Source organism: Artibeus jamaicensis, unplaced genomic scaffold (assembly GCF_021234435.1).
Source record: "Artibeus jamaicensis isolate MK-2021 breed Jamaican fruit bat unplaced genomic scaffold, CSHL_Jam_final contig_887, whole genome shotgun sequence".
Lineage (NCBI taxonomy): Eukaryota > Metazoa > Chordata > Mammalia > Chiroptera > Phyllostomidae > Artibeus > Artibeus jamaicensis.
This window is the reverse complement of record NW_026522003.1, coordinates 713,561-725,621: the sequence shown is the minus strand read 5'-3', so window position 1 is coordinate 725,621 and position 12,061 is coordinate 713,561. Positions and strand designations below refer to the sequence as shown.

At 51.0% G+C, this 12,061-nt stretch overlaps 2 protein-coding genes across 3 annotated transcripts in view; one reads left to right on the top strand and one right to left on the bottom strand.

Annotated features, from left to right (window-relative positions):
* ZFHX2 (zinc finger homeobox 2) overlaps positions 1-6,445 on the bottom strand; it is a 29,424-nt gene extending 22,979 nt beyond the window's left edge. Inside the window, exon 1 of the mRNA XM_037129305.2 lies at positions 6,065-6,445. The gene's annotated coding sequence lies outside the window, so the exon portion shown is untranslated. The remainder of the gene's footprint in view (positions 1-6,064) is intronic.
* Positions 1-12,040, top strand: part of THTPA (thiamine triphosphatase) — a 29,425-nt gene extending 17,385 nt beyond the window's left edge. The window contains exons 1-3 of one of the 2 annotated variants that reach the window (XM_037129302.2): positions 8,594-8,926; positions 9,341-9,892; positions 11,198-12,040. In XM_037129302.2, coding sequence (XP_036985197.2) covers positions 9,346-9,892; positions 11,198-11,340 — 690 coding nt within the window. In that variant the 5' untranslated portion in view covers positions 8,594-8,926; positions 9,341-9,345 and the 3' untranslated portion in view covers positions 11,341-12,040. Of the gene's footprint in view, positions 1-8,593; positions 8,927-9,340; positions 9,893-11,197 lie in introns of those variants that run through there. The other variant, XM_037129303.2, reaches the window with a different exon arrangement.
* Positions 12,041-12,061: the final 21 nt, after the last annotated feature.

Here is a 12,061-nt window from a genome sequence, read left to right as displayed (position 1 = left end):
TGCCGGGTCTGGCCAAAGGACAAATCTCAAGAGGGAAACCAGGAAAGACAAACAAGGTGCAGTGACTTCATTATTGTCGTTAATTTGCCACTTCAGTTCCTCCCACAAGGGTCAAAGCCAGCACAGCTTGAACTCAGGACTGACAAGGCGGCTGAGACCGTTGCCTGCCTTTGCTGTTAGGCCTCTCCCACAAACACGTCTCCTCCTCCTCCTGGCCTTCATTTCCCTGCAGGGGCTCCTGCTCCCAAGTTCCTCTCTTCCAGTTTGTTCGCAATCCCCACAGCCTACCACCCTCCCCCTTTTTCATTTAAATTGTGGCCTTCTCTCTGCCTCTCTCCCGGCTGGAAATCACATGGTTTTTACTTTAGACTCCCGCTCCTCGTCATCCTCTGCCTGTCTGGCTTCTCCCACTCCTCCATGCCCCATCCACCCTGAACCTTTTTCTAGGGCTTCCCTTTCTTCCCTCTTCCCAACCTCAAATGCACCCTTTCCCTAACGCATCTAGATTTCAGAAACCATATAGCCTGAAAAAGCTGGAGACGGGAGGAAGGAGGCGTGACCTCAGTAGGCGAGTGACACAGACGTGGAAGTGGCTGGATAGAAAGGAAGATAACTGAAATGTCAGGGGACACAGCAGAATCCGGACTCATATCTGAGACCCAAGACACACTGGGCTCCAGAGAATCAACTTCCCAAGACCAGAGGAAAAGGACAGAGCCAGAGGCCCTTGGACTTGAAACTGAGGTGGGGGATGGTCACCAACAAAATAAGTAATGAAAAATTTGAGCCTGGAAATGGCATTTACACCATTGTTTCCTCTGGGAAACAGTCTAACGCTCCTGTCCCACCCTCTGCCCTCCTTCACTGAGAAGCCAAATGACTGGCAATTGACTCTTGACTTTCGGCCCAATCCCAGCCCCAAAGGGCTGAGGGTAGTTGGCTGTGACCGGAGGCACTAGGGAAATGCCCACACATGAAGTAAAAATTTCTGACCCCCACCCACACTGCCGCGCTGCCTCTGCATGTCAACACGCTAACACAGGACCAGATGCTGCATACCTATACTCTCTTCTCTCCAAGGAGAGCTCTCTGCTACTTATGTCCTGCGAATGAGCACCGTTTCAGTGGGTGGCCCCGGTGTGATTTCAAGGCTGGAACCATAGCTTCAATGTAATCCCATATTCCTGCCCAAACACTAGAGGTGAGCTCCAGTGCTCTCATTTGACTGAAAAAAAAATTTTTTTATGGGTGCTGCGCTGTCTCAGGAGGAATCAGGAAAAGATATCTTCTTCCAGGTGTATGCAGTTAACATGCCAGTGGTGCGGCTTGGTGATAGGAAAGCAGGTGAACTTCTGCCCCGTCACCCTTAACTGAGTACCCTAAACAACGATACAGAGTTCCTGGACTCCTTCCTACATGAGGGGGACACTAAGAGCCAAGGGGATTATCTGAGTGCTGGAAGGCACCTCTAAATCTTTTACCCCCGTCTCACCAGCCTGGGGTGGGGGAGGGGTGGGCAGGTGTCCCCTGGGACTTTCCCTGGAGAGGCACGGGGCTCTGGGAAAGTGAGTGGTGGGATGACTGAGAAGCCAGAGAAGAAAGATGGAAAAATCAATGAAATGAGTTTCTAACGGTGAGGTAAAGGACCGCCGTGTCGACAGCCTGTCGCCTGCTGCAAAATATGAGTTGCCTAAGTCCATGGCGGCCGCTGACAGTGCATCCAGCTGCCACTGTCCTCCCTTCAGGCCCCTGCCCACCAGCCCCTTGTCCAGCTGCGCTGGCCTTTCTTATCATAGCCCCTAGGGCTCCCAGCTCACTCACTCCTTCCTGCTCTTCTCAACTCATTCAGGGTCTTTTTCACTGGTCACCAGAGGAACAGGACAGGATATAATTTCTGACTGGTTACATCTCTCTTCTCTGGGGCTTCTGTGTATTTATACTGCCCCTTGGTGTGAAGATTTCACTCACAGCCACGGTGAGCTCTGCCTTTCTTGCCTCCGTTCTTCTTCTAGATACCTCTGAACCCATTCGACAGCGGGCAGTCAGGGTCAAACCCATACCTCACAGGGCTCCTTACATCCAGGTCTGTGCTTCTTTCTGCCTTACGGCCCAAGCCAACAATGACTTCCTTGTAATTGCCTGAATTAGAACAGGGTGTTTAGGATGGGCCTGGTGGTGATTTATGAACTCTTTATTTGTGATCAATGTATAAACATGGGCATGACCGATTCGACTGTGGTTTCATGATTGGGGGTGGGGTAGGGTGGGGAGGCTACTTCGAATATAAATCTGCTTGCTGACTCTGTCTTTGGAAATAATTCTCAACCTTTTCTGGAAACTACCTTCTTTCTCTACCCTCCTCTGCATCTTCCTCTTGGCCTCCTCAGACTGTTCATTCATGTTTTTCTCCCTTCAACTCTACGATGACTCCCCAGATCAGCCTTCAGAGTCCACCCTGGCTGGCTGCCTCTGAGTGTGCCCCTAACCCAGCCTGCCCTCTCAGGTCTCGCTGTTGCTCAGTTCACTCTCCTCCAGCCCCTTCCTCCATTCTCTGATTTCCCAGCTTACTCATTACACAGACATAGGCCTGAAGGGTGGGGTGAGAGGAAGACGAGCGACTCTTTCCCTTAGCCTCTCCTATCAAGTCAACATTTGACCAACAGACAGCACCCGAGGGGCTGGAAAACAGAAACTAGCCGGATGCAGCTCCTGCTCCTACAGCCATCAGGACTATCCCGGGGTCTCTCACCTACAGTTTTGTCCATCTGACTCAAGAGTCCCATTTTTTTTCTCTTTCCCTACAGTCAAATTCCACCATGCCCCCTGGCAATTCAGAACCCTTCCCTTTTCTCTATTCAGTTTATACCTCACACAGCTCTGATCCCTCTTCTCTACTTCCAGCTTCAGTCTCCATTTCTAAACCCAAAGCGGTGCATTTTACATTTTTTGGTATGTCTCACAAAGCCTTTCCTTCACATTTGGTAACTGCCATTTTCAGTTTTCTTTGCCTGCCTTTTGCTCCAACCATCCCATTCCCCACGCCCCTGTCTCCCCAGGTTCCTTCCCCTGGCTCCCTCAGACCCTAGCAAACCTCAGGCACTCACAGACAAGACCTGATTCTGAGCTTGGAACAGCTCCAGGAGGGCGATTCGAGCTACCAGACCCAGAAATCCTACAGATTTGACTCAGGCCCCAGCCCAGTTAATGTACAACTCCCCAGCAAAGCAGCAAGTTGTTCCTCTGTGGGTTTCAAGGTAACACCAGCTGCTCTGACATCATGGAGGGAGGAGCCCTGTCAGGTTGCCAAGGCAACGCTAACAATTTATGACATCAGAGGCTTGAGGTCTTTGGTTCTCAAGGGGCTAGAAAGATTCAAGTTCCTGTCAGCTAAAGTAAATAGGAATTCTACTACTTCATCTCTTTGCTTGTGTTCCCCTGGCTTGGGAATGAAATGCAAAGGCCTTTGGTGGGATACTGAGTGATTTGGCCAAAGGAGTGAATGCTCGTGAGGCTCTCTCTCCCTTTTGCTTTACCAGCTAGCTCTGCACGCTCCCTCTCCCTCACCTTTGGCATCTCTCTTTTGGGGCTTCACCCAGTGGTATTTCTGCTCTGCCTTCTTTCCAAATCACCCCTCCTGCAGTGCTGTCACCACGCTGTGTCCTCCTCACACCAGAGGCATTTGTCTCCTTTGATACCTCACCCTCTCCTCTTTCCCCCTCTGTACAGCTCTGATCAGCTCCAGCACTCCTTGTTCGCCTTCCGTTTACCTTCTTTGTACCACATTCTCCAGTTCCTCCCTTCCCCCACTTTACCATTGTATTCATTTCATAGTGCTTTTTCTGTTGACCTCCTCTTCAGGAATATTCTATTATTTCTCTCCCTCTTTCCTTCTGTATCACTATTAAATTATTTTAAAAATTTCATTCTCCTGGTTTTTCATTAATCACCCCTTGGTTCCTCCCCTCATTCCGCAAGGATTTCTTCCTTTTCTTTGCCTGGTCCTCATGGCATGCATTTCTCTACCCCACGCATCTATTGCAGCCAGCCTCTCCTTCCTTTCTGTAAATCTATTCATCACTGAAATCTTCCATCTTCTGTCCATATCTACCTCCTCCTTCTACCCTTGCAAGCTCAGGATATCTGGAAAAACAGTGATGGGCTTAAAACGAGGTAAACTTTCCAGACTCTTTATCTACCTTTCCAGTTCTTTAGGTTGAATAAATCTAGCCCCCTGCATAAGATAGCTTTTGTCACGCTAATGAAAACTGACTCCCAAAGAAACCATGCTGAACCCAAATATGATAATACTAGGACTGCAGGATGAAGAACTGGAAGGTGAAGAAGCCACCAGAATAAACTGAAGGATAAGGGATGACCAAACAGGGTGGAGCTCAGAGTCCTAGAGAATGCCCCCTTCCAAAATCACAGTTGACAGTTAACATAATGGCCCTGACTGATGAAGGGGTTATACGCCCCTGGAAACCCATTAAATTGATTTCTTGGCCTGTTTATGTGCCTTCAGAAACCATACTCCCAACCTCTCCCAGACCCTTGCTCTCTGGTAGCTTCTGCAGCTGGAATGAAAATGCTGGGTGAAAGGAGGAGATAAAAGGAACTTAGGGTAACCTAAGAGAAAAGGTAGAAAGACCACACATCATGGGAACAAAGGTGGAGAACAGGCAAGGGAGATCATGAGAGCCAGGGATGGAAAAAAGGGGTGAAACAAAATGGAGAAATGAAAAAATAAACAATGGTAAAGTGAGGGCAGAGAGAAAAATCAAGTCAGCTAGAGGTCTGTGGTGGGGAGCTCTGGGGACCTCTGGGAGAGGCAGATGACAGGAGACCAGAGGTGAGGTCCTGGTGGGGAAGAGAAGCACATGGCAAAGAGGACAGTCAACAATGCTGGCAAGTTCCAAAGCTTCCCAGCAAAGGTGGAAGTTGAGGCTGTCCTGGCCATGCTGAAAGGACGCCAGAGTCCTTGGGGGAGACATGTCTGCTCCACGTCCCTTGACTCTCCCAGACCCCTGACCAGAGATCACCACAGTCATGACTGATAAGCAGACTCCAAAGTAGCCTGAAAAGGCCAGAGAAATCCATGGAGACCCTGAAGGAGAGGGCATGTAGTCCTAGACGGGAAGAAGAGTCAGGCAGCCAAGGCATGACATATAGTGACAGGGATGCACAGGAAGAGAGGATCACTTGGATGGGAAAAAGCACATGCAGAGACTGACATACCGACCCAGACAGAAATGGGTGGGGAGAATGAATGGGGTGAAGAATGGCAAAATCAAGAGGCAGGGACACATGGGTAGGGATCAGCTGGGCTACAAGCACTCGAGGTCAAGTGCTCAAAAATGATAGGGCTACTCAGAGAGAGGGGCAGAGAGAGCGAATGGAGACTTAGGGGGCAGGAGAGGCACACTTCACCTTGAATGGAGCAGTGGCCTCCCCTCACCTCGCACCTTTCCAAAACACACATACGAAGATCGAAGATTAAGGGTATTCATGTCCCTTCCTACCCACCCCCACTCACAGCGCGCTAGCCCATCCATCAGCCTGCCCGCCAGCCGCGGTTTCTCCCTATCCCGTGGCCGGCGGGGGGCCGCCGAGACCCAGGCCCCTCCGGGCTGACAGCTCCGAGCCCTGGCACTCACCCGGCCTCCCCTTCCCTCCGGGATCCCTGCTCCCCACACAGCTCCGCGCTGTCCGTCTAGGCTCTCATTACCCTCCGTCCGTCTGGCTGGCTCCCAGTCCAGCCTCTAAGCCTTTCCTTTCCCCGTCTCTCCTCCACCCCTGCACCTCTCTTCCCCATCCCCCTGGCAAGCCCTCTCCCTCCCCCACCCCTGCCCCTCCTTCTCCACAAGCTCCAGACCTGTCGGTACGTCCGTCCGTCCGTGTCCCCTCCCCCAGCCCCTTCCCGTCCCTCTGCATGCCCTCCAGCGGCAGTGTCGGCGCGCCTCCTCTCCCCTCCGTCTCAAGCTTCCAAAGAGCAAGGAAAGGAAGAAGAGAGGGAGAGAAAAAAAAAAAAACAAAACCCAGCAGCATCGGAAATCGATGCACTTACACCTCAGCTGGAAGCAGGGACGGGAGTCGAACCGCGGCCGCTGAGCAGCGCGAGGCGGGGAGGGGAGGGGGCGGCTCTTGGAAGGGACTTCTCCGATGTGTTGATTCCTTTTTTTCCCCCTCCTCCTCCCTCCCTCCAGCGCTCACTCCGGGGCGTCGGGGACGGAGATGGAAAAAATAAATAAATAAATTCACGGCGGTGAGGGAAGTGAAGGAAAATAATCAATGCTATTTGGCTGCGGCTGAAGTGTTTTCCCGGCTTCGTGAGGGGCTTTCCATTGATTCACCCAGGGCACTCGCTCGCTCCCTGCCTCCTCCTCCTCCTCCTTCTCCTCCTCCTCGCCCACCTCCTCCTCCTCCTGCTACTCCTCCTCGCCCTCACTCCGCCTCTTTCACTGGCTGGAAGCGAGGCGTCCCACACAATGGAATAATCAATACCCAGGCGCCCAGGGCGGCCCCACTGAGCAGGTGCAGCGGCCCGCCCGCCGCGGTGAGTGCTGGGAGCTGTAGTCCGTTCGCCACCGCCCGCTCGCCAGCACGCGCCGATTCCACCAGCCTCGCTGAATCGTGGGCTGCACCCTAGCCAACCGCCGTTCATCCAGACTCTGTTGCCAAGTCCAAGCACGTGACTGCAAAGAAGATAGGCTCCTCCACTTCTTTCTGTCTGCAGAAACCATACGTGTTTAAAGTCATCTGTAGAGCAAGCTCTGGCTTCTATCAGTTTCCCATAGCCGCCCCAGACCTCTGTTTTTTCCACTCCCTTCTTCCTACCTTAATTGGTCCTCCTTCCTTCCAACTGGGTACTAGAACCTTCTCTTTCAAAGCAATTATTCTGAAATCTCTGAGCACTCTCCCTCCTCCACGCGGTCACATACAGAATGCCCAGAGTTGGGGGGAGGGGACATTCTGGCTTCTTGGGCTCGGCTTCAGTTTACCAACTCATAAATTCTACTGTATCATAATAACAATAATTTCTAAGATTTATGGAGTGCACAGGGACAGATTCAAGCACTATTACATATATTAATTTATTTAATCCTTACAACTAGTTCCCATTTTACAGTCGAGGAAACTATGCTACAAACAATATAACTGGCCCAAGGTCACATGGTGGGTCAATATATGACAGAGCTAGGACTCAAACTTCAATTGTCTGGCTCCAGAACTCACATTTACTGCTATAGCTTACTTTTCTTAGAAAAGGAAAAAACCCCTGGAATTCATGAAAAACAAAAGAGAAACTAACATTTGAAATCTCTTCTATGTGACAGTTTGTCATTGAATCCTCGCACATGAACTGTGAGGCAGTCCACATTTTGCCAAAGAGAAAATAGAGATTTAGGGAGGTGGAGTAGCTTGCCCAAAGCCAAACGCCAAAAAGTGAGGCTGGAAGTTAATCCGAGGTCCGTCTGGCTCGGAAGTCTGGTCTTTCCTTTCCATTAAACTGTTGCCTCTGCCCATTGGGATTGGGTTTTATAATCCAGTGAAGAGATTACGTCTTCTTCCCCTGGGACAAAATTGAAAAGCAAAGGACAAATGGAAAAGCAGACCAGTGTGTGGGGTCCCTCCCCTCGCTGCCCATTGGTGCTTGTCATTGCATGGGGTGGGGGGCGGTGCATGCAAGACATCCCAAATTTAAAATTCCACGTCTGTAAACCAGTGTCCTCCCCACAATACTTACCACGGGTCATGTGTTTTCAGAAATGTCCTGGGGTCAGGACAGGCGTTGAGAGCTGGCACTTCTCACCAATCATTTAGAGAGGAGTCTGACCATTGGTAAGAGCCACTGCTCCTCAGCAAGCTACCACATCCAGAGGGACAGACATATATTAACTCCTCCAGGTACACGGAGGGTTCCTGAATTTGCCTCCCAAAGCAGTCAAAGGACCACCCCCTTGTTTTCCTGTGTTTTAATTGACCATGAGTATTTCTCCTATTTCTGACAAAGCCTGCTCAGGGATCATTGGAAATTCAGTAAAAAAAAACTCATCAGCTGGGCACTCAAGGACTTTTCCAAGTGTATTTCCAGCTTCATCTTCCATACTGGCCAGGTGCTCTCCAGCTTCTGGGTCTTTGTGCAGGCTGCTCCCGTCTGCATCTGAGTTTCCAGCTGTTGAAATTTCATCGCATCTTTAGTTCCCATCCAAAATATCACTTCTTCCTCGGAAAGTTTTCCACCCACCCTTACCCTCAACAATCGTGCCGGGATATATTAAACCCTAAGACTTCGGAATATTAAACTGGTCTTAGTTATGGTTTTCTTTTTCCCAGTCCATTGCCAGTGGCCTGCATTTAGCGGGCCACTCTAATAGTCAATAAAATATATGCTGGACAGTGTCTGAATGAGTGACTTGTATTCTGGGCCTATTTGTTTACGGGGCTTCAGCTCCTCCCACCCTACTCTCCTCACAGTCGCAGTTCAACTTTAGATAGTCTTTCTGGCACTAATCGCAGCTTCCCTGTCACCATAGCGACGGTGGGGGAGGGGGAGCAAAGCCTCCTTTTGGAACTACAACTCCCATCATGCGCCTGGGCTCCAGGGTGTCAGGTACAGCCTGACCCGGCCCGACCCCTGGGAGCAGAGAAAGGGTGGAATAGAGGAGCTGAGCTCAGCGGGACGGCTTTACTCCAGTCCCACTGCGAAGGTCTTGGCGCCTTAAAACCCAGCAGGCCTCTCGGGCCGGTCTGCACGTGCACCATTACATCGGGCCTAATATGGCCGCTCGCGGTGGGACCGGTCGGGTGCGCACTGCCAGGCCAAGGCCGGGGCTAAGGACCGTTCCCGGCATTCCTCGCGGGAGTGGCTTGGGCTCTCGTCCCCCATCTCCGGGTCCCGCGAGAGGGAGACTCTTCGGGTTTTGAGGTGAGATTCGAGGCTCCGCTTGTCCCTGCGGTGGCTGGGAAGGGCTGGGTCGGGCGGGTCATCCCCGGCAGTGAGCCACCTGACTCCCAGAGTAACAGGGTGTAGAGAGGAGCGTAGAAAGGACACCGGCCGCGCGGCCTGCTTTCCAGAGACCCCTTTGGATGGAGCACATGATCAGCGGTGCAAGGAATCTTCCTGAAGATCTGTCTCTGCTGCAGTCTTAAAACATCAGACGGGGGCCTTCCATCACAGAGGCAGGGAGAAAGGGCCGCAGCACCAACAGAGAATTCTGTGACAGTGTGTCTGTGTCATAGGTTTTTCCAGGGGTAAAGGTGGGGGGCTCTTTGCTGAGCTGTCATCCTGCAAAGCTGAGCACCCTTGGGAGCTAAGCAAATATTTGTTGATTGATTGCAGGTAGTATGGCCCAGGGCTTGATTGAGGTGGAGCGAAAGTTCGTTCCTGGGCCAGAAACAGAGAAGCGCCTGCAAGAGTTGGGTGGCACTCTGGAGCACCGGGTCATCTTCCGAGACAACTACTATGACACCCCTGAGCTGAGCCTCATGCGGGCCGACCACTGGCTCCGACAGCGAGAAAATAGTGGATGGGAGCTCAAATGTCCTGGACCAGCAGGTGTCTCAGGACCCCACACTGAATACAGGGAACTCACAGCTGAGTCTGCAATTGTGGCCCAGCTCTGTGAGGTACTGGGGGTTGAGGTCCTGGGAGCTGGGGATGTGACTGCTGTGCTGGGCCCACTGAGACTGCAGGAAGTAGCCAGTTTTGTGACTAATCGCAGTACCTGGAACTTGGTGCTATCCAGAACTGATAAAGAGGAGCCTCCGCTTGTGGTGGACCTGGATACAGCTGATTTTGGCTACGCTGTGGGTGAAATAGAGGCCCTGGTACAGGAGAAGGCTGAAGTCCCAGCTGCCCTAGAGAAGATCGACAGGCTCAGCAGCATGCTTGGTGAGGGAGACAGGCCCTTCTGTGCTTTTCCTGTTCCTCTAGTTGTACCCACTGGGCCAGTTAGTGGGGAGGGTCTTGGTGTTATTTCTCTAATGGGAACTGTTTTAGCAATCTTCTCGAAGACCCAGTTTGCTTAGGGGTCTATCAAATCCTGTGTTCTCTTTCGTAGTAGCTGTCTAATCAGGATTTAATTCTTCCAACCATCTCTAATCTACCCCAGTCATTCTATCTCATTTAGTTCTCATACCTCTAGCTACTCCAGGTGTCCTTCAGTTCCATTGGTCAGTTCTCTGCTTCAATCCTTCAATCCACCCATCCTTCCTCCAACTCCTATCCCTCCGTTTCTACAACTACCTAAACCTTCATTTAATTCGTCCTGTTAGCTTTGAGTAAAACGCAATAATGTTGTATTTGTGGGACAGACAGTGGGGCAAGCATTAGCAGGTTTTTTTCTTTTCCCAGGCTTAGTGCCCTGTAGACAGTTCACCCACACAAGTATGGGGTCGTGTATTCCATGGGGCCTTACAGCTTTCACCTCCTCAGCAAACATACGCTGAGTTTCCTGTGTGTGCCCAGCATGCTCTCAGGTACTACCAATAAGACACCAGCTTATCATGGCTCCACCACAGAGGCTATAATTTGATGTGAATCCCACACCATGGCTATAGCTGTTTCTCTCCCTTTTTCTTTTTTTTGCGTCCTTTGGTTTCTCTGTGTGCTTCTCTGCATGTGCTTCATGAACAAGCCAGTGAGCTTTGGCCTGCCTACATGGACTTTAATCTTGATTGGGGGACAGGAACAATAACTGAAATGGGTTGAGTCCTGGCAGGGTAGCTCAGTTGGTTAGAGTGTCGTTCTGATACTCCAAAGTTGTGGATTCAATCCCCAGTCAGGGCACATAACAAGAATCAACCAGTGAAAGCATAAGTAAGTAGGACAACAAAAACCAATGTTTCTCTTGCTATAAAATCAGTAAACATTTTTTTTTAAGTTAAAAGAAATGAGTCAGTATTCAGGCACCTGTTTTCATGGCACCTGAGTGCCTGCCTCTTCACCATTTCTCCTTGGAGAAGTTCTCATGCTATAGGCTTGCCACCCCCATTCCTGCCCGAAGTGGCCCTTTTAGGCCTCACTTCCACAGGCCAATCAGGGAGTGGGCTGGTGGGTTACACGAGCTGGTTGGACGGCAGTGTATCCCAGTACTGCCTTGGAAACAACTCTGGGGTCTGGCTGCAAGGGCAGGGAGTAGACTCAAAGCATTTACAGCTCTGTCTGTTTCTCTCCTTATTCTCCTTTTGCCTGTAGGTGTGCTGGCACAGGACAGGGCGCCTGCCAAGCTGATCATGTACCTGCAGCGCTTCCGGCCTCAGGACTATCACCTGCTAGAAGTAAACAGCTCCAGAGAGAAGCCACAGGAGACTAAAGATGCTGACAAGAGCCTGGACTAGGGTGTTACTTCCTCAACAAGGAAGAGAACTCAGCCCAATGGACTCATTCCTTTGCTCACTGTGCCTGTTCCCCTGCTTCCCTTTCCACAATGACTCCTCTCTCTCCAGGCCTGTCTGTTCCTTCACCCTGCCCTCAGCTATCCTTTGTCAAGACCTCCCAGGCTGCATCCTCTCCCTCATCCGTCAAATGCAATCTGTGGGCCGCCCCTCTCCCCTGGCTGCTAAGCAGCCTCCATTGATTTCCGCTCGTGTTTATAGGATTTCCACTTAGCCGTGATCAGTAGTTAAGCACAGGAAAATCCCTTGCCACCCCCCTCCCTTGGTCGATGCCATTGATTCTGCCAGCGGCTCCTAAACCACCTTACAGCTGAGTTAGAGACGAGGGGAGGCAGCAGGGATTTCCCTGCCTTGGGGTGCGGGGAATAGCTGTAGGTTGGGAAATGGATGGGATTCCCTGTTGGAAATCTAGGAGTTCCAGTTCGATCTTGCCACTGTGCCCTGCTCCAGCCCAGATGGTAGAGTGCCTCTTGTGGGGTCAAATTTATTCCCCAGTGTGGAGAGGGGTAGAAAGAAAACCCTCCTTTGTTGAAGAAGGTTCCTAAGGCCAAAGGAAGATAAGTGCTTCATGTTGACTTTTCCCTGCTGTTATTCATATATGTTTTCTAGCTCAAATATACACAAATACGACTCTTCCCTCTTAGGCTTTATTGGGCTTATATTA